This window comes from Pongo pygmaeus, chromosome 15 (assembly GCF_028885625.2).
Source record: "Pongo pygmaeus isolate AG05252 chromosome 15, NHGRI_mPonPyg2-v2.0_pri, whole genome shotgun sequence".
Taxonomy (NCBI): Eukaryota; Metazoa; Chordata; class Mammalia; order Primates; family Hominidae; genus Pongo; species Pongo pygmaeus.
Genome location: NC_072388.2, coordinates 28,886,583 through 28,908,056, shown reverse-complemented (window position 1 = coordinate 28,908,056; position 21,474 = coordinate 28,886,583). Strand labels below are relative to the sequence as shown.

At 34.8% G+C, this 21,474-nt stretch overlaps 1 protein-coding gene across 5 annotated transcripts in view; it reads right to left on the bottom strand.

Annotated features, from left to right (window-relative positions):
* Positions 1 to 126: 126 nt before the first annotated feature.
* The window catches only part of G2E3 (G2/M-phase specific E3 ubiquitin protein ligase), a 60,959-nt gene continuing 39,611 nt past the window's right edge, over positions 127 to 21,474 (bottom strand). For all 5 annotated transcript variants that reach the window (XM_054448282.2, XM_063651497.1, XM_054448283.2 and 2 more), the window contains 8 exons: positions 21,050 to 21,166; positions 17,783 to 17,907; positions 17,546 to 17,678; positions 13,913 to 14,220; positions 11,635 to 11,816; positions 7,291 to 7,463; positions 4,125 to 4,315; positions 127 to 3,390 (listed from right to left, as the gene is read on the bottom strand). In XM_054448282.2, coding sequence (XP_054304257.1) covers positions 3,134 to 3,390; positions 4,125 to 4,315; positions 7,291 to 7,463; positions 11,635 to 11,816; positions 13,913 to 14,220; positions 17,546 to 17,678; positions 17,783 to 17,907; positions 21,050 to 21,166 — 1,486 coding nt within the window. In that variant the 3' untranslated portion in view covers positions 127 to 3,133. The remainder of the gene's footprint in view (positions 3,391 to 4,124; positions 4,316 to 7,290; positions 7,464 to 11,634; positions 11,817 to 13,912; positions 14,221 to 17,545; positions 17,679 to 17,782; positions 17,908 to 21,049; positions 21,167 to 21,474) is intronic.

The following is a 21,474-nucleotide window of genomic DNA, read 5'->3' as shown; positions in this document are numbered from 1 at the left end:
ACTTGAAAACTGAGTCTCTTCAAGACAATCCAAATTTTCCTAAACCACAGATAATATACATTCAAGTAATTCATCATTAAATGTGTTATGTTTTGTATTGCATTACTTGAAGCATGAAACTTTGTATTGCATTACTTGAACCATAAAAACTAGTTTAATAGCTTATTTTAAAGTAACAATGCAGTACATGATAATCACTATATAAAATAATTACATGTTTATAATGTAATGATTTTGTTTTGATCATTTTCTTATAATGACTGAATGCTAAAGGCACAGTCACTGAAAAAACTTACCTAATATACTCCCCTTGACTTAGTATTTAGCACTGAATACAAAAGTTCCAATAGCTTCCACATAATTAGGAGAAAAATTTACAAATGCATAAAATAGAAACCAAGGTGAATTCTCATGCTGGTAATCAGTTAAAGGCTTTTTACTTAACCCAAACAAAAAAAGTCACTTCCTCAAATTACAGAAACTAAAAATTACAAAGTATAAAATTATAAGTTTCTGGTGAGATATTTTAAAGAATATCTTGAATAGTAGAGAATTGTATAAAAGGTGTTAAAGTTTCCATATTGGAAACTGTTTAAAAACAATGAATATCAAACTAACCAAAACCATTAACAGTAGATGCATTATAGATCAATTTATAGTTTTCCTCAACATTGAGAACAAGAGAAAACAGCCTTAAAATATACAACATTTAGGCAATTGCAATATTTAAGAAATATACATACATATTTATAAAGATTTATAGCATAATTCTTTTTTAAAATCTAATGTAAGAATTATGCACTGGTTATAAAATTAATAAGAAAAGAACAATTATAATACCAACCATTTGACAAAATGACACTGCAGAAAATAAATAACCTACAGGTTTCTCTGATATTCCTTGACCATACAGATTAATCTAAAAATCCTAATAATGGAACATCCTTCAAACTAGAAAACATTTTGCAAAATAAATATTTATGCTTCACTTTAAAACATGAATATCCTAAATTATTTACACCATCTTATCACTAAGGCCCTGTCTATATATAAAATAAGTCAAATGAGGAATTGAAATACTGTTTTTAATTGTAGCTAACCCAAGTACACTGCCTCTCCAACTGCCACCGCCACCCCAACAAAGTATGCGTGTGTGACTTATCAGCTTTAATTTCTACCCTAGGGGAAATTAATTACAACTAAAAACCAGAAAATAGCTTTAACTAGGTTATATTGGTTTGTATTGGTTTTTAACTGTAATAAAAATAAGGTGGATAAAGAAACAAATATCTTTTTATCAACATATTTGGAATAAAAACTGTATGGTGAGTTTGGGGTTTATATTAGCTATTCAAACTCTTTGATAATTGATCTTTCAATTACTATTGGTAAGACAAAAAAATTCAACCAAAGCCAAAGAAATGTCTTGTTTAATGTTCTTAAATATTTCAAGTTAAAGTAAAACTAATTTGCTAGGTATGTTAGTGTACAGATTGAAAAAGACATGAGGGAACAAAGAAAAGTACACTAGAATTATGTTTTAGTTTTCCTTTGGCATTAAGAGATATATTATCTCTTTCAAATCTATTCTGTTACTTTTCTTAAAAAATATCAATAATTTAATGATTTTTCTTAAGAAGGGTAAGAATACGACAACAGCTGACACCTGCTTTGTGTATTAAGAAAAATATGGTTAAAACATTTTACTTCCCATAATGATTTACCTATCATAATGATTTACTTTCATGGAAAACTGAATCATTATATCATTTAAATATGATAATAGGTTAAGGACATCAGACTTTGTTTTCCAATTTTTTCTTTTGTGGGAGTATAAATATGGGGACATGACTATGGGACTATATATTTTCACACTGTTAGCACATTGTTAGTACAGTTACTTTTAGGTATTGTCTTTTAGTAGCATTACTAAAGTTAAAAAATACAGGAAACAAGTAAAGAGTTTATAGAAGGATACACAGAAACACGGTACCTATCTCTGAGTGGTGACATTAGAATGGGTTTTTCATTCTATCCTTTTTACTTTATTTATACATTGCTTATGTAACAATCAAGAGCAATGAAGATAACTGTATAATGCTATGGCGTCAACTTACCTTAGCATACAACCATCTTGATAATAAATAACGGTCAAATGGCCAAACCTACCAATCCACAGAGATCATTCAAATACCTAAAATGATTATGGATCAGACATACAGAATACCAAACATAGGATACAAACAACAACAACAACAACAACAAAAATTTCCCATGATTAAAGCCAAGGCTTTAAAGAAGACACACTTTCTTAGGTATTTTCAACTAAATGTTATCCACCTCAAAAGCGTTTAAGCTCATGGAATGTCCATAGATTCCGGATAATTTGTGCAATTCGCTTTTTTTTTTTTGAGATGGAGTCTTCACTACATTGCCAGGCTGGCTGAGCATCTCGATTCTCCTACCTCAGCCTCCCTTATAACTGAGATTACAGGCACCATGTGCCCAGCTTAATTCTGCTTTTTATATAATACTTCCCACTAGGCATAATCTAATTGCAGTGTGGGTCATCTTAATATAAATCAGTAATCTAAAAACATTTTAAACAACTAATTTGGTGACATGCTAGAAAAGTATGCATAGTAACACAAATCCCAGAATATACGCCTCTGATTTATATAACAAAATTTAACCAATTAGCTTTTCTATTTAATGCTTTAAAATAAAATGAGGAATAATTTGAAAATTGAATAAACCTAGAAAAACTGTGGCATTCTATATGTAATCCTAATTTACAAAAAATGTGAGTAAAACAGTTTTTACTTTTATTAACCATGCTACCATACCTAAATAAAATCCATACAACCATTTTGAGAGTATTTATATTGAGGTTTATGAAGTATGTATATCAAGAAAATGAGAAATTATCACCTATTTTGACTAGTATGCTTCAACAAAAAAAAATTTTTTTTAGCCTAAGTGGCTAAAATATTCCTTTATGTTCATATCATAAATTTTATTAGGTCAAGAAGCTAACTAGTTTGTTCAAAGTGATGATGAAAAGGTTAGTGAAATAAAAGAGAATTATCAATAGCAGCTTTTAAAGAAGCTTCTCTTTGTTCAAGGAAACATTTTAATGTCCAATGTAATGAGAACTTTCTTCCTTTCCTAGTCTTAGAGTGTTTCTTATGGTGAAGTCCATATTCTCTTGAAACTCTTTATATGTATTGGTGATGGGAATTGCTAAACAGTTATTACACTTGTTTCCAACAGGAAAATCCACATGCAGACACTCAATTGAAGGAGTGGGTTTAAATCCAGCTGGAGGAATGGAACTGCAACCAGTTGCAAAAATAAGAATGTCTTCCATTGTTGTTGTAGATTTACCATCTGAAAAAATTTACCAATAAAAGAGAAAAAGAAACAAAAGTAAATCCATGTTATATATTGCTATCATCATAGATTCTTCTCCAAATAGACTTGGAATACTGAAAGGCATAGACTTCCACATTTGTTTTGGGCAAACTAAATCACAAAGTCAGGTGTAGTAACAGGCACACAGTACACAATTAAATCTCAAAGTAGAAGGACTAATACAATCATTTAGTACAACTACTTATTGTATATAACAGATACAGACAGAAAAACTAAACTAAAACCAAAAATCTAGCTAAACAAAATTTCGACTATAAGTTAAATTCTTCTCCACTCTATCAGGCAGAATGATTTTACACTGCTAATGCTCAATGATAAATACCATTGTTATAGCCCTGACCAGTGGATGAAGAATAATTTAGTTTAACTTCAAATTGAAAATGATGAAATAGATTATTAGGATTAAGACTGTTCCATGCGGTGACAGTAATGTTTTCTAGAAAGAATGCCTTTCACCTCAACTTATCTAGAGAAAAAAATTACAAAATATAAATTTACTCTGTAACCTTTTCTCATTATTTTTAACTCAGTCATATAAACTTGCTTTGAAATATCTTTCTTTTGTAAATATGGAGTTAGCATCTTAATATTAATACCACAAGGCAAAAAATACACACACAAAACCCCCAACAAATATGCTGAAACAAATATTCTGAGATCGTTAAAAGTAAAATAAAATATCCACATACCTTCAACAGCCTGTAAGTAACTGTTCCAAAACCCCAAAGCTTTTACATCAGGTAATGTGTGTACTGTAAAAAGCTCACTAAGGATTTTTGCAGAAAGACTCTCAGGTTTATGACACAGGATGCTACAAAATGCTTCTGGATAAGCCTGAATTTTCTCCAAAACACCAAGGGTTTTCAGACCCTGCTTGAAACTTAAGAGAAGAAAAATAATGAGCCAACATTCATACATGTGTTTTTTGGTATTATATTAGGGAATATTTCCAGCTAATTTACCTGGCATTTTTTCAAAACAGCTAATGATTTTTAAAAAACAACCAAAAAACCCCCAAAAAAGACAATCATATTTTCAGATGTGAGGAAAAAGAGAAGATATGGATATACTATACATGATACTTTCAAATCCATAACAAGCAAATACATTAATATCAAATGAATATTTTATGTACCTACATCATTTGGCTTTATAGTTTCAAAACTAACAAGTTTTTATTAGTAAGAAAGACATCAAAATCTGAAGTGTTTTACACTTCAAAGCTAATTATCATAAAAATAAAGTTTCCCAGATATTACCAAGAGTGATAAATCTTCATTACGTAAAAATTTAAAACCCATGTATTGCTAAAAAGAAATTAAGATAAAGCAAATGACAGATATTTTATGACAGAAAATTAATTTTATGCAAAGAAGACAAATTCTTCTGAAAGATCAATAATAGGGAAAATAAACACAAAATATATGATTAACAAAAGAAATGCAAGTAACAACTGAATATTTTAAAATGCACATTTTCATGAATAAGCAAAGAACAAACATATCATTTTTGCCTGACTTTCTAAATTTCCTATTCACCTCCTCAGATACTCTTTTGTATGTGAGTGGGACATGAGTTTTAGAGTGCCAGGAGCAGAATGTTATGGTTTCAATGTCTCCTTTGAAACTCATGTTGAAATTTAATGGCCCCAGTATAACAGCATTGGGAGATAAGGTCCTTAAGAGGTGATTAGGTCACAAGGGCTCTGCCCTAATGAATGGATTAATATCATTATTGTGGGAGTGAGCTCCTGATAAAAAGGGTGAGTTCAGCCTGATTTCCAGGGCACATCTATAGGTTGAGTGCTCACTTGCTCTTCCACAACGCTATGACACAGCAAGACAGCGCTCACCAGATGCTGAGCAGATACTGGCACTATGCCTTTGGACTTCCCAGCCTCCAGAACTGTGAGAAATAAATTTCTTTTCTTTATAAATTACCAAGTCTCAGGTATTGTTATAGCAGCATAAAATGATCTAAAAACACACATATGTTCATCTGTTATCATTAAAAAGAAAAACAAATAATAAAACAATAAACCACAAAAAAGTTGCCAAAATGGTTACTTCATAAAGGGTTGAATGGTGGACACAGTAAGGATGAAACCTATACTTCTTTGAATATACTTTCAATATATTCTTATTACACATTTGACTTTGGAACTATACAAAACATTTTATATAATTTTAAAATAAAATGAAATGTTAATAAAAATTAATCACTAAAAATAAAAAATGAAAATGCAATTTATGCTCAATTTTTAGCCACACAGAAAATATTCCAATGACTTATAAGCACAACAATTTGATAATGTTAGTATTGTTATTCTGAGACTTGGTTATGAAATGTGGAATAAATCACATGAATAGTTGCTTCATACTCAAATTCTCCAGTGTCATTAAGAACTGGAATTCTCAACACAGGACAAAGAAAATGTTAAGTAAATATCATGCAATAGGGAATCTGAATTAGAATTATCAGGACACGCTCATAATGTATCTTTAAAAAAAGTTTGATTTAAAAAAAAAAACAAAATAGATTAAAATAGATTTAAAAACCCTTGATTTTCTAATTTGGGTTCAATGAAAAGGCCTAGACACCATGACTAATTCAGCAAAACTAAGAATCTCTAGCATCCAGACTGTGGTTGTGAATTACCCATTTCCCATTAAAAATAACAAAGGTTCCTTAGGCTAAAATGTACAAAATGAGTCTGAAATACCTTGTGATACCATATAGCAAAAAAGCTTACAAAGACCATTAAAGGCTCACATCAAAAGTATTAAAAACAACAATAATATAAAGAGACTTATACTGGTCCAAGACACACAAACTTCAGTAATAATAGTAACTATAAAGATTTTAAACACATCAAATATATTTAAATCTATGGATTAATGATACTACTTTTTTTAAATGAATTTATTAGGTTTGAGATGATATCTGGTATCGGCTTTAAAATAATACTGGAGTAATAACAAGGGTAGGATATAGATGAACAAGACAGGCACAGGTTAATAAGTGTTAGATCTGGATGGTGATTACAGACTACTTTCATATGTGTATTTCCATTATTTAAAAAAATTGTAAGAGTGTAGGGAGATACATAAGTTGTCTAACTTAGATCAGTGTTCTAAACTAAAGGACAGCAGGAATCATATATACTTTGTTAATCAAAGAATGGTCAATATATGTATTACCCAGCAGATAAAAGGTACTCAATAAATAGTTATTAAATGAATGCACAGAGACAGAATAGTTGGCTGATGTGGTAAGAGTTTTAAAAAGAATATTTTTTAGAAAAAAATTATAATCTGAAGCAGTGCTTATTTCTATGAAAGCATCATACATTTACACAATTCTTTTTTTCACTTTTTTGAGAGGGAATCTTGCTCTGTCACCCAGGCTGGAGTGCAGTGGCATGATCTTGGTTCACTGCAACCTCTGCCTCTTGGGTTCAAGCAGTTCTCCTGCCTCAGCCTCCCAAGTAGCTGAGATTACAGGCACCCACCACCACGCCCAGCTAATTTTTGTATTTTAGTAGAGACGGGGTTTCACCATGTTGGTTGGGCTGGTCTCGAACTCCTGACCTCAAATGATCTGCCTGCCCCGGCCTCCCGAAGTGCTGAGATTACAGGCATGAGTAAGCCACCACGCTCGACCTACAAAATGCTTATTAAATGATCAGAACAGTAATCATCCTAAAAAGGCTTAAGTTATTATTTAAAAATAGCATTTAAATTTTTTTCTGAGAAAAACATCTCACTTATTACCAAATATATCTCACATTACAAGATAATTAACCACTTTAAACATGTAATTTGAAAGAGCCATATATTAATAGAAACAACTTACCTTTCAAAGGGTGCGTGGACTCTCTGAATTACATGGTAGACAAGTATGTCTTTTACTAACATATATTTATCACTTAATGTCGTTATAAGTCTGAGACATCCAATTAACTCAAGGTAGTTATAGCATTCATTTATTATTGACTTTAAGTCAGCTACAGTTGTTGCAGTGTTTATCTGTAATGAAGGAGAAAATACAGCCACTTTACCCATTTACTTTTGAGTGACATGCACATTTCAAATGATACTTATTAATTTATACTCAAATTTCTTAGTACATATGGGTGCAGTGAAAGTAAACCAAGAAATATTCTTCTAGAATAAATGTCTGATCATCCAGTTCAACAAATTTGTCTATTTCTGCCTTCAAGAAATCCAGAGTATAATGCCACTTTACTACATGAAACTATTTATAAAAAAGGAAATAACTGACATTGAAAAATTATATAGCACTAGGAAAGACTAGCTACTAGGGAGGCTGAGGTGGGAGGCTTGCTTGAGGCCAGAAGTTCAAGAACATCCTGGGCAACACAGCTAGTCCCCCTCTCTAAGGAAAAAAAAAAAAAAAAAAAGGCCTGGTGTGGGTGGTATACACCTGTAGTCCTAGCTACTTGGGAAGATGAGGTAGAAGGATTTTGAGCCCAGGAGTTGGAGGTTCAGTGAGCTATGATCGCACCAATGTACTCCAGTCTGGGTGACAGACTGAGACCTTATCTCTTAAAAAGAAAAGAAAAAAAAAGAGAAAAGTTACCTAGCACTAGATAGGCAAGAAAGATGACCTGAGAATTCATGAAAAAGAATATCAGCTGAGAATTAAAAGATGGACAGAATTTTATCAAGAGTATTTTAGTGAACAGCGTAAACAAAGAAATACTTGGCCATTTATGTGCAAGACGCTTTCATACAGGTTAGCTCTTAAAGGTACAGATGGAAAAAGTTAAAAATAGGAAACAATCCATTAACAGAAAATTTACTTGCAATTTCCTTTTCCTAAAACATTCTTAGAGATTTACATGACTTCTAATTCATTCAAAATCTCTGCTGAAATCTCATAAGTTTTTCATGACTATTCTGATCAAACTACTATCTTTACACCCTGTCGGAGTAATAATTGGGTATATGTTGCCTCATCCCTGCAAACCCTCAACCCTGAGTTTCAGCTGGGCACATAGCCAAACTTTTGCTGCAGCTAGGTGGGCTGGCTACATGACTGTTCAATGGGATATATGTAAAAACAACGTGTTAAACTTCCCTGCTCTCAACTTCCACTTTTCTCCTTTAAGAGCAAGCTTCAACCATGTGGATGAAGACAATAATGCTAAATGTTACACGATAACGAGAGGAAGGAACTCAAGTCCTTAGATGGTTTTGTAAATCACAACTGTATCTCGAAAATAGAGGGCCATCTGTATAAAGGGCCAGATAGCATTTTATGCTTTTCAAACTATATGGTATCTGTTGCAGCTACTCAACTCTGCCACTGTAGTGTGAGATCAGTAGCAAATGGGCATGGCTGCATTCCAATGTAACTATTTACCAAACAGGCAACAGGCCAGAACTTGACCTACAGGCCATTTTTTGCCAACTCTTACTCTAAAATCTAGACAATGGATTTTACGGAACAGTAAACATCTGCCTTGTTTGAGCCACTGTCTTTCTGGGTCTATGAGATATAGAAGTTTAGCCTAAAACCTAACTTATGTATACTCCAACACTTATCTATCTCCTTTCTTTTATTCTGTTGTATGTATGTATGTATGTATGTATGTATATATTTATGTATATATTTATTTATTTGGGATGGAGTCTTGGTCTGTTGCCCATGCTGGAGTGCACTGGCATGATCCTGGCTCACTGCAACTTCTGCCTCCCGGGCTCAAGTGAGCCTTTCAAGTAGCTGGGACTATAGGCGTGCGCCACCACACCCGGCTAATTTTTTTGTATTTTTAGTAAAGATGGGGTTTTACCATGTTGGCCAGGCTGGTCTCGAACTCCTGACTCCAGTGATCCGCCCGCCTGTCCTGCCACCGGTGATCCACCCGCCTGTTCTCCCAAAGTGTTGGGATTACAGGCGTGAGCCACTGCGCCCGGCCATATTCTGTTTTATTTAGCATAATACATTTACTACGTGATGGCATATTATATTTGTCGTTTATCTTCTGTGGTCTCTCTTAATGTAAATTCCAAGAAGGTAGACACTTTGCTTCACTACTCTATCTTTAGTAACAAAACAGTACAGAATACATAGTATTTCTTAAATAAATGAACAAACACTGGATAAAAAGTACAGAAACTGGAGTAGATAAAGCCATGAAGAGAGGTGAAGGTCTTAAATGCCCTAATGAAGAGCTTCAACTTTGTTCAACAGGCAATGAGAAGCCATTGGGGGATTCCAGAGGAAGAAAGCAATATGGTCAAAACTGTACTTTTGGAAGAATCATCCCAAATAAGAATATTAGAACAACATTCTAATTGTCTAAGCCTAGGGAAAATTTGAGTTTGGTAAAATAGGCACACTAGAAACAGGAAGGAAAGATTGACCATAAGTCAGTCTTAGAGGCAGGTGACTTGACATATAACTGGAAAATGGAGGAGTATGAAAATGACTCTCCAGGACAGCTTGGAAGTAAGAAATCTCTTGGAAAGAAAAGGCAAACAGGTAAAAACAAAACAAAAAAGCCCCACAAAAAACAATCAAACAAAAAATTCTGGGAAAAATACTATTTTTATCTTAAACATGTTGGACTCAATGTGCTAGCAAGACCCAGGTCTTATCTGTATATAAAAGTCCGGGGGCTCAAAAATACAGGTCTGTAAATCATTCAGAAAGATTACAGGAGAGAAGAAGCTCTCCAAATAATAAAGAATGAGGACTGTTAAGACAACACTGAAAAATGCTAAGTTTCAGGGGTAAGAAGTAAGAAGCATTAAAGAAGAGAGAATCATCAGAAGTAGGAGGAAGTACAATATTAAATAAAATATCGCAGAGAAATTCTAAGTGGTAACTGCAGAAGTCACAGCAGATGAAAAATTAGAAAAGGCCTTTGGACATGGATATTTGGATTCCTGGACATAAACTATGAACTAGCTAACTTGAGACTGGTGGTAGGGACAGAAGCCTGATTACAAGAAACAGGAAATACGAAGTAGAGACAATGAAGCTTAAATATACTTTTTCTTAGTAAAGAGGGCACAAAAAGAAAAGTGAAGAATTAAAGGGTCAATTTAAAACATGATGTTAGGATAAGCAGTCTTAGGGTAAATAAACAGAATTGTTATAATACACTGTAGCAACTCATACTTCAATAGTGCTTACTCTGTGACTTAGAAACTGAGATTTAGTAAGATTAATATGCCCAAAGTGACACAGCATATAGTAGTTATAAGAGCTGGCATTCAAGTAAAATCGGACTTCTGAGCCTATGCTTTTTTTTTTGAGACAGTGTCTCCCTCTGTTGCCCAGGTTGGAGTGCAGTGGTGTGAGCTCGGCTCACTGTAACCTCCATCTGCCGGGTTCAAGTTATTCTTGTGACTCAGCCTCCAGAGTAGCTGGGATTACAAGCACATGCCACCAGGCCTGGCTAAGGCCTATGCTTTTAATCATTAAACAACACTGTCTGTTAATTGAGACAATGGATAGAGTATGCTTAAGTAGGAGGGAGGTTAAGGAAGAAAAGTCAAATGGCTTACATTGTCTCGGTTTTTAAAGCAGTAACATGTTGGCAATGACACTTACATGGCATTATGATAAATGAGTGTTTGTACATGTGACATGTTTAGTACAGGACCCATTGTAAGTGCTGAATAAATGAACTATTTTTAGGTGGACGCATTAAGTCCTCCCCGATCCCTACCACTTGTTTCCCTTTGGAAGAAATTCAGCCTGGTCTTTCTCTCCATCTATCATTCATACCTCCCTATAGAAGGAAGGAAAAGTATTCTAACTGGTAAGCCAAATCCTTCCTCTCTTCAGATCCATCGGCCTGCGTCGAAGTGCACTTTCATCTGCTTTCTAGCATGCAATAGGGAATCTGCCTCACGTTGTCTCTAGCAAGGCAGGCAAATCCATGTATTTCTGAGAAGTATTTATAAGCCATGTTGAACACAGACCAAAATCACATTATCCAACTGGTTTTACCAACATTAAACCTGGCACTTTAATCTCCAGCCATCTGACTTTTAAAACTATCTTTTAACTGGTTCAGAACTCCACTGGTAAAAAGAAATTTATGTTTACAATCCCTAACTCCTTCATAGATAATATTATTATTTTATTGCAGATCAGTCATTTACATTAAAAGATACCTAGAATGTAGTGTGCATTTTAATAAACAGATACATTGCTTACCCTGATTATAATCTGTGCCACATCAAAGTCTGAAACATCATCTAAAATTGGCTGGGTATTTTCTGGTCCATAAACAAGGCAGTTAAACAAGGTTTTAGAAAAGAAACCAGGTGAAGGACCACCGTGAACTAAAGAAATGGCAAGCATTTTGCCAGCTTCATAGTAAAGATTCTCTTTCAGAGCTGTAAATACAGACGAAAATATATCAAATACACTTCTATTATTATAAGATAACCATCATTTTTAATATATATTAAAAATTAGTCCAAAAATCTAAGCATTAGATAAATACAATTCTTAGAAGCTACCATTATGTAGAAAATATAGATCTCACCTAAAATATAAAAAAACACACATTTTTCTGAATATAAAGTAAAAATCTATTGTAGAAAACATAAAACACAATAAACCTACCACCATAATAACCACTGTAAACACTTTGGTGTACAGTCATGCACCATATAAGGATGTTGTGGTCAAGAATGACCAAATACACCAAGGTGGTCCCTAAGATTATAATGAAGCTGAAAAACTCCTATGACCTAGTGATGTTATACTGTCATAGCACAATGCATTCATTACCTTTTGTATATTTAGATATACATATACTTACCATTGTGTTACAATTGTCTACAGTGTTCAGTACAGTAACATGTTATACAGGTTTGCAGTCTAGAACCTATAGGCTTTACCATATAGCCTTGGTGTGTAGTAGGCTACACCAACTAGGTTTGCATAAGTACACTTTATGATCTTTGCACAGTGATGAAATTGCCTACTGACACATTTCTCAGAACATATCCCTGTTACTAAGTGACAAATGACTGTATTTGTACCTCTTTGTGTATATAAAAAGTTTGACTTATGCTTTATCCACTTATTATATTGTAAACTTTTTATCATACTACCCAAAATTACTCAAATCTACAGTTAATAAATGCATTTAGACTAACTTAGAGATGTATTATAATGCAAACCATCCCCCTATTACTGGCTATCCTGGTTAAGTGACATTTCTAACCATATGAGACATAATGTTACAGTCAACATACTCACATATTCTTGTTTGTATTTATTTGATCAGGATTCCTACATATGGTATTAGTAGGTCAAAGGATATGAACATTTTTAAGGTTCTTGATCTATATCACTAAATAATCTTTCCCAAAGGCACAAATTTACTCCCAACAGTATATGCTGTCTTACCTTACTGTCAGAGCTTGAATTAAAATTGTCATTTCAAATGTATTAGCAACTTTGATGTGCCAAAACAATCAAGTAAATTTTTCCTTAATTTTTAAATTGTTGAAAGCAACTTATTAATAAGTGACATTAACAATACCTGTGTAATAACCTTACAAGCTACATATTCATAGCCACATTTTACAGATGAAGAAACTGAGATCCAGAGACAGTAAGTAATTAAGGATGTGAAGAACTAGATGTGTACAAACTTGAATTCAGATTCTGTGATTTAAATTCATGTAATCTCCACCATACCAAAGCTGCCTTGAGTTAACATTACTATTTGGAAAGTTTTTTATTTATTTTTATATTTTATTTTAAAGGGAGTTTATAATTAAACTGTGTGAACTATACAGAGTAAAAATGATGCTTTAGGCAATGGTTAGGATGTTTACAGAAAATATAGCAGGAAATTCATCAAATGAAATGAAATGCCTTCTCATTTTCTTTCGAATTTCCTATTGCAGCAAAAGTAGTATAAAAGCCCCTAAAAGAGAATGCCAGAATTACCCACTGTTTTGAGATGCGTGTTATAATTACCTTAAGTTCTCACCAACAGTAAATACAGAAAACTATCATATACATAATTGTGCAAAAAAAAAAAAAATATTGCAAACAAAAGTATACTGAAAAATTGGTAACATGTGGACCAGGAAACTATGTTATGAAAACTCTATGTTAACTGCAAATTCCAAATACACAAACAATAAGAATTCAAATAATCATCCCCATTTGGCCACTCTATTAAAATGAAATTAGAGTGAAGATAAAGTTACACTTAATTATGGATTATTTTAAGGAGAATATTGCCATAAAGAATGTATATTCTTAAATAAAAAATGTTTCACCACAAAATTTACTTTTTAAACTATCACTCCCCCTTCCCACTTTCCTGTGATTCTATCAGTAGTTTATTAACAAAGTGAACAGTATATTTAGAGCACAGGTATTAAATATCAATTCTAACCAGCTATCTATCTCTTTTTCTATACATGTGATATTTGGTATATACAACAATAAATAAAATAATTACCTTGAGAATTTAGAGACAAGTTCTTTGACAAGGACCCTTCAAACAATGATGAGTTCTCAAGATGTTGCATTAAGAGACTCAGAAATTCTTGCTTTGATCCAGGATGCTCACTTCCAAAATTATCATTTTCAATAACATATGCTACTTCAATTGCATATGAAGGATTAAAGTTTCGATTTCTGAATGCATCTAAGGCACTATTCCAGATATTGGCTTTGTTGATATATAATCTTTTAGTTTTTTTTTTAATTTGGAATCCTAACTCTATTAATAGTGTTGATACATTTCTTCTAAATTTGCTGCCTTGCCTATAAAACATGAATTTAAACATAGAGATAAGTACTTTAAAGTACTTTATGTGAAACAGCAGTTATATAGCCAATAAAACAAGACAAGGGGAAAAAAAGATTAATAGGATATTCTTCCCCAACTCCCACCCAAAATTGTAACAATGGCTGCTACTAGAACCAAAAACAGTTATTTGATAATCTTAGTTTCAAATTCTTGATTCCTCACCCCAATCTTTTACCAAATTAGAATCATGTACAAGAAAGTTGATAGATAATTATCTCAAATTTGACCAACCAGTGAATTCCGGTTTAAGAATCAGAATCTCAGGCCGGGCGCAGTGGCTCACACCTGTAATCCTAGCACTTTGGGAGGCAGAGGCAGGCAGATCACCTAAGGTCATGAGTTCGAGACCAGAGTGACCCACAAGGAGAAACCCTGTCTCTACTAAAAATACAAAATAAGCCGGGCGTGGTGGCGTATGCCTGTAATCCCAGCTACTTGGGAGGCTGAGGCAGGAGAATCGCCTGAACCCGGGAAGCGGAGGTTGCGTTGAGCCGAGATCGTGCCATTGCACTCCAGCCTGGGCAATAAGAGCGAAACTCCGTCTCATAAATGAATGAATGAATGAATAGAATGAATGAATGAAGCAAGCTCAAACTCTCACCTTCCTGGCTAATGGCTATAATTAACTTTCTTAATTGTAGTTTACTTCACATTTACTATGTACTTTTTTAAAAAAAGCAAATGTAATCTCTGCTTACTATAAGAAAATGTCTTTGAGAGATTACACAATATATTTTAAATCATAAAGTCATAATTAACAGTAGAGCTAATATTATAAACAGAATTCACAATTCCTAAAATAGTACCTTTTAGTCTAGATTAGTAAGTCACAAAGTGTGGTCCCAGACCAGCAGCAGCATTACCCCAGAACTTGTTAGAAATGCAAACTATTGAGCCTTACAGCGCATCTATAGAATGAGAACCTGTCGGCATGAAGCCCAGCAATCTGTTTTAACAATCCAAGTGACTATATAAACCAGCTCAATCACTCCTTCCCTCAGTTTCTCCATCTGTAACTGGAATTAATGTTCTCAAAAATAATCTTGTTTTGGGCAATGCCCATGGATCATTTTCTATACCAAGTATGAATCTGTCCCACCCCAAGACGTTACAGTGCCCTAGTGTGGGCCAGGTTTTGCTTTTTCTTTTTTTATATGATCCTCTCTTCATTAACTCACGTTGAATAAAAGCCAAAGTCCTTTGGAAGTAAGATAATTCTTCAGAAACATACCTTTTTTATAGCAGATTGATTCCTTGCTCCTGCCTGGATCAGGGGAATGCTGATGCTATTCTTCTAAATATGACTGCATGTTAAAGCAGGAGCAAGGAGTCAAGCTTCCCTGGTGTAACATCTTTGGAAATCTAAATATTAAAATTATTTTAAAATAATGTGAGCATCTATTTTGATACTAAAAGTATTATAACAATATTTGTAACAGATTTTTCAGTAGAGCTAACACAAGTGGCATAGTAAAACAGATATTCTTCACATTTTGAAGAGTACTTAATATTCTACCTGTCTGCAAATCCAGTTATCAAATGTTTTCACAAAAATTCTCTTTACTATCTTCTAAGGTTTTAAACTTGAAACTTTTTTTTTAGAGACAAGGTCTTGCTGTGTCACTCAGGCGAGAGTATAGTGGCATGATCATAGCTCATTGCAGCTTGAACTCCTGGGCTCAAATGATCTTCCCACCTCAGCCTCTTGCCTAGCTAGGACTACAGGTGCACACCACCATACCTGGCTATTTTCTTAAAATATTTTTGTTGAGACGGAGTCTCATAATATTGCCCAGGCTGGTTTCGAACTCCAGGGTTCAAATGATCCTCCCACCTTAGCCTCCCAAACTGATGGGATTAGAGGTATGAGTCACCATGCCCAGCCTGAAATTATTTTTAACAAGAAAGTATTTCATCATGCTTAGCGACTAATTTTCTACTTCTTCCCTACTGGGTAAAGCAAGGCTCTAAAAACTCTTTTGCAAATCTATATAACCTTAAAAATCTTAACTACAGCTGAACAAATACCCGACATTATAAAGATGTAAATCCAGTCTTATTTAAATGTTTAGGATTTTGAAAGTAACTTATTATTTTGCTACCTTTTTTTTTTTTTTTGAGACAGAGTCTCGGCTCTGTCACCAGGCTGGAGTACAGTGGCGCGACCTTGGTTCACTGCAACTTCCACCTCCTGAGTTCAAGCGATTCTCCTGCCTCAGCCTCCCAAGTAGCTGGGACTACAGATGCACAACACTATGCCCAGTTAATTTTTGTATTTTTAATAGAGACGGGGTTTCACCATGTTGGCCAGGATGTTCTCAATTTCTTGACCTCGGGATCCGCCCGCCTAGGTCCCCCAAAGTGCTGGGATTACAGGCGTGAGCCACGATGCCCGGCCTATTTTGTCTTACGGGAACAGAAATTAATTTGATAATAGTATGTATGCCTTAAACTTTCTAAAGGGAAGAGCTGACATTTAGACTCCTGACATTGACAGTAAACAGGCAAACAATGATTATAACATCAAAAAATGGCAGGGCACAGTGGCTCACACCTGTAATCCCAACAGTTTGGGAGGCAAAGGTGGGACGACTACTTGAGACCAGGAGTTCAAGACCAGCCTGGGCAACATAGCAAGATGTCCATCTCTACAAAAATTTAAAAATTAGCCAAGCATGGTGGCATGCATCTGTAGTTCCAGCCACTTGGTAGGCTCAGGTGGGAGGATCACTTGTGCCCAGGAGGTTGGGGCTGCAGTGAGCCATGATCATGCCACTGTACTCCAGCCTGGGTAACAGAGCAAGACTTTATTTCTAAAAAAAAGAAAAAAGAAAAAAAAAATGTCTATATTAAATAGGATTCTTTCCTTTTAATAAGGTGACACGGTATGCTTGATATTTTACTTTCCTGTCTTACTCTATAATCAAATAACATTTTAAGCACATTTTCCAAATCAGTGTTTTTCAAACTATCTTGAAAGTGATCTATAATAAAAAATATATTTTACATCATTACTCAGTACACAAAAAAATAATTAGGATAGATACACTTTTCCCAAGTATGATGCATTTTGGTATTTTGTATTCTATTATATCCCATTTCATTTTCTTTAAAATGCTGGTTGCATTGATTTCATGATCAAACGTTGGGTCCTGAAGGTTGAAAAACACTCTTCTAGACTACTGTATGATCACCTAATATTCTAAATGTATATGGCATTTCCTGTCATAATTTTCTCCAAATAGATTTTTATGTATTTCTCCAATTCAAAATACATACCTCAGTAGATCTTTACTCTGGGCTCCAGGTGACTGTCTGGGTAATTTAGGTGATGACTCTTCCAATAAACAATCTGTAATCCCCACATTATTAGAGTTGGGTAATACATGTTTTTTGGCTTTTTGGAAATCTCCTACAGATTTAAATTTCCATGTTAGCATAATAGAGATATAGGTAAAAACTTTTAAATAATATACATTTGAATAAAAACTTTATTCAAAATTACAAAAAAATTACCTGAATTGTAGATAATACCCCTACATTCCAAACACTCCCAATTTTGCTCCCATGACCGTAATGAGGAGCAGGCTAAATGTGTGCCACTGGAACCACAACACTGACAGCGCTTTATTTCCCATTTGCTGAGGACATAAAGAAAAGCAGAACTTACATTTTGTTATTATTCTAGTTTCAACCACTAGCAATGTCCACAGGGCCTGCCTTCTTCTTACACACACACACGCACGCACACACCCACCCAATCGATTTACTAAAGGAGGAAAAAGATTATCTGCTTCTCTAAATATCTCTAATGTAAAAACCAAAACTAACTTATCACACTCATATGCACATACACAAAGAATACAAACATCAGACAAAATATGATTAAGAGGGAGAAAATAAATTTTCCTTTCTACTTAGAGATGACTATGTTTACAGGGAGATTGCTGTGTCAGTGTGTCTGATACGGAAGAAACATTCAGTAAATTTCAAGGTGAGGAATATTTCCTAAAATAAGCTTACTCAAACACCTCAGGTATTGTGCAGTTCAACAGAATCCAGATCTACCTGGCTCATATTTATATTCTCTGTCATTTGTTCCCAGCTCCGTGTTTCCCCACTGTGTTATGTGGTGTATGCCAGTCCATATTCATATTTTCTCCATGACTACAAGTGTGGGCTGTAGTGTAGGGCTCCAGCCTTTTTGTTGGGTATGACTACACCTTCTCTGTTTAGAAACAGATTTAGCTCCCTGTGCGTGTGAGTGGCAAGAGAGGTAATTAGACATCATCCCTACCCCAGAGGTGGGGGCATATCATCCCTCTGTGTGGGTGTGCATATGTTAATGTGCGTCCTCTGTATGTGTGTGTCTCTGCCCAGTGACAACAGTGAGGAGGAAGAAACAGCTAACCTAATTGCTTATTATGCTCCAGGTCCAGTTCTTGCTGTGTTCATATGGAAAGTTTAATCCTCACAACTGTAGAAGGTAGAGAGAACCACTGTCACTTCCATTTTAAAGAGGAAATCAAGGCACAGAGGGGTCAATAACTTGTCCAATCAAGTTCACACTAGCCAAGTCTCAGAGTAAGGTTTCCACTTTAGTTTATCTAGCTTCAGACATGCTCTTAAGCACTAACCATGCTCCCTTTCACTAAAACTGCCTTCTTCTCACTAGGATGAGAGGGCGTGAGATTACAAAGCAGTCATTCAGATAGACAATATCTTTGTCCTGGAAAGAAGAGTTGTTGCTACTGATTGAGAGACCAATGGCATACAAGAAATACATATAGGTTAAGAACAGCCTAAAATAAATTTGAAAAAGATCAATATTATGAATGTATTGCTTCTTAAAATCCTATATACATTATCTCATCTATGCCTCAGCAAAACCCTTGAGGGAGGTATTATTGGTGTTAACGAATGAATAATCAGGGTCACTAGATCAAGTAACACAGGCAAGAATACATGTTACTTGACACCTTCAATGAGATCTCTGCCTTCTAAGAATTTTTGGTTTAATAGCATTAAATTTAAATAACGCCAACTATACTATAACAAGCACAACGAAGGGAACCCCTAGTCCAGAGTAGGGAATCAGGAATGAGGAGAGCTGCTTACAGGAGACTTTCCAGAGCAGGCTAGACCTCAGCTGAATATTCACAATTAAGTAGTAGCTGACTCAACCTTGTTTCATGAAACAAGGCTCCCAATATTCTGCTCTATACACTGAGCTTACTATGTTAAGTAAGACTACATAACAGTGATAACAATTTATTGAAATTTCCTATATAAATTTTGTAAACTGGATTTGTTACTTCTTATCCTACATCTTAAAAACTGAAGATATTTTTGTTCCTACTATGCAACACAGTACACTGTACCTAAAAGGCACAAAATGACTGTTGTAGAAAAGAGCCGTATCCACTGACATTACAAAAGAGTAGTCAATAAATTTCAAATGCCAAACCCTTTTTATGGTGGTCCAAAAGAAACAGTGCTAGATAAATCTAGTTAAATTACCCTCTAGAACAGCGCTGTCCAATAGAAATACAATGTAAACCATATATGTAATTTAAAATTTTCCAGTAGCCACATTAAAAAATATAAAAAAGTTAAATAACATATATTTTTATTTCCAAAATGTTATAATTTTGTTCAATATGTAATCTACATAAAAATTATTAACAACAAATTTTAAGTTATTTGGTCATATAAGTTCTTTAAGTCATATTAAAATAATATGACTATGAGCTGAAATGTGTCTCCCCCCACTTCACATGTTGAAATAAATCCTAAGTCCTAGTACATCAGAAGGTGACTACATATGGAGATAAGGCCTTTTAAGAGGTAATTATGGCCCAGCGCAGTGGCTCATGCCTGTAATCCCAGCACTTTGGGAGGCTGAGGCGGGCAGATCACAAGGTCAGGCGTTTGAGACCAGGCTGTCTAACATGGTGAAACCTGATCTCTACTAAAAAATACAAAAATTAGCCAGGCGTGGTGGCATGTGCCTGTAATCCCAACTACTTGGGAGGCTGAGGCAGGAGAACTGCTTGAACCCGGGAGGCGGAGGTTGCAGTGAGCTGAGATCGTGCCACTGTACTCCAGTCTGGGCAACAGAGCAAGAATCCATCTCAAAACAAACAAACAAAAAAAAGAGGTAATTACAGTAAAATAAGGTCAGATAGGTGGGCCCTAAACCAGTATGACTGGTGTTCTTATAAAAATAAAAGAGATTAGGACATAGACAACACACTGACAGAGGGACAACTTGTGTGAGGACATAGCTAGAACACAGCCATCTGCAAGCCAAGGAGAGAGGCCTCAGAAAAAACCAAACCTCTCAATACCTTGATCTTAAACTTCCAGCCTCTAAAATTATGAGAAAATAAATTTATTTTAAGCCACCCAGTCTGTGGCATTTTGTTAATGGCAGCCCTAGTGAACTAAGTCTTTGGTATGTATTTACAGCACCCTTGCAATTTGGAAAAGGGAAATTTCAAGTGCTCAACAGCCACATGTGGCTAGTGGCCACCAGATAGGACAGTGTGGCTCTGGAAAATAGTCTCATGATAAGACAACAGAGAAATAGGTTACAACTATACTAACTACAAATATTTCTCTGTAAACAGACGTAAATGTGCATTAGAAAATATCCCTCATCTCAATTTAAACTTCTAACATCCTAAGAGAAAAACTATGTTTCACTAACTACAAAACCTACTTTCTCAGCAGAAGGTTTAAACAAGGAACCACTAAGCACAACTGAACTTTCAGAAATACCTATCAGGTGCATTATAGTCTCGCCCTTCTTTGCAACGACATCTTCGAACATCACAACGCTCATAGTGCTGCAGAAGCTCTTGATAAGCGTTTTCCTCTAATTCCCAGGAAGCATCTCTATAAAAGAAGATATAAAATATGCTTTGACCTATAAATAATGTTACATAAGAGGATCAGGAATGAATCTAAAAATAAAAACCTTTTTTTTTTCTTGAGATGCAGTCTTGCTCTTTCGCCCAGGATGGAGTACAGTGGTGCAATCTCGGGTCACTGCAACCTCCGCCTGCTGGGTTCAAGCAATTCTCCCTGCCCCAGCCTCCCAAGTAGCTGGGATTACAGGGGCCTGCCACCATGCCAGGCTAGTTTTTGTATTTTTTAGTAGAGACAGGGTTTCGCCACGTTGGCCAGGCTGGTCTTGAACTCCT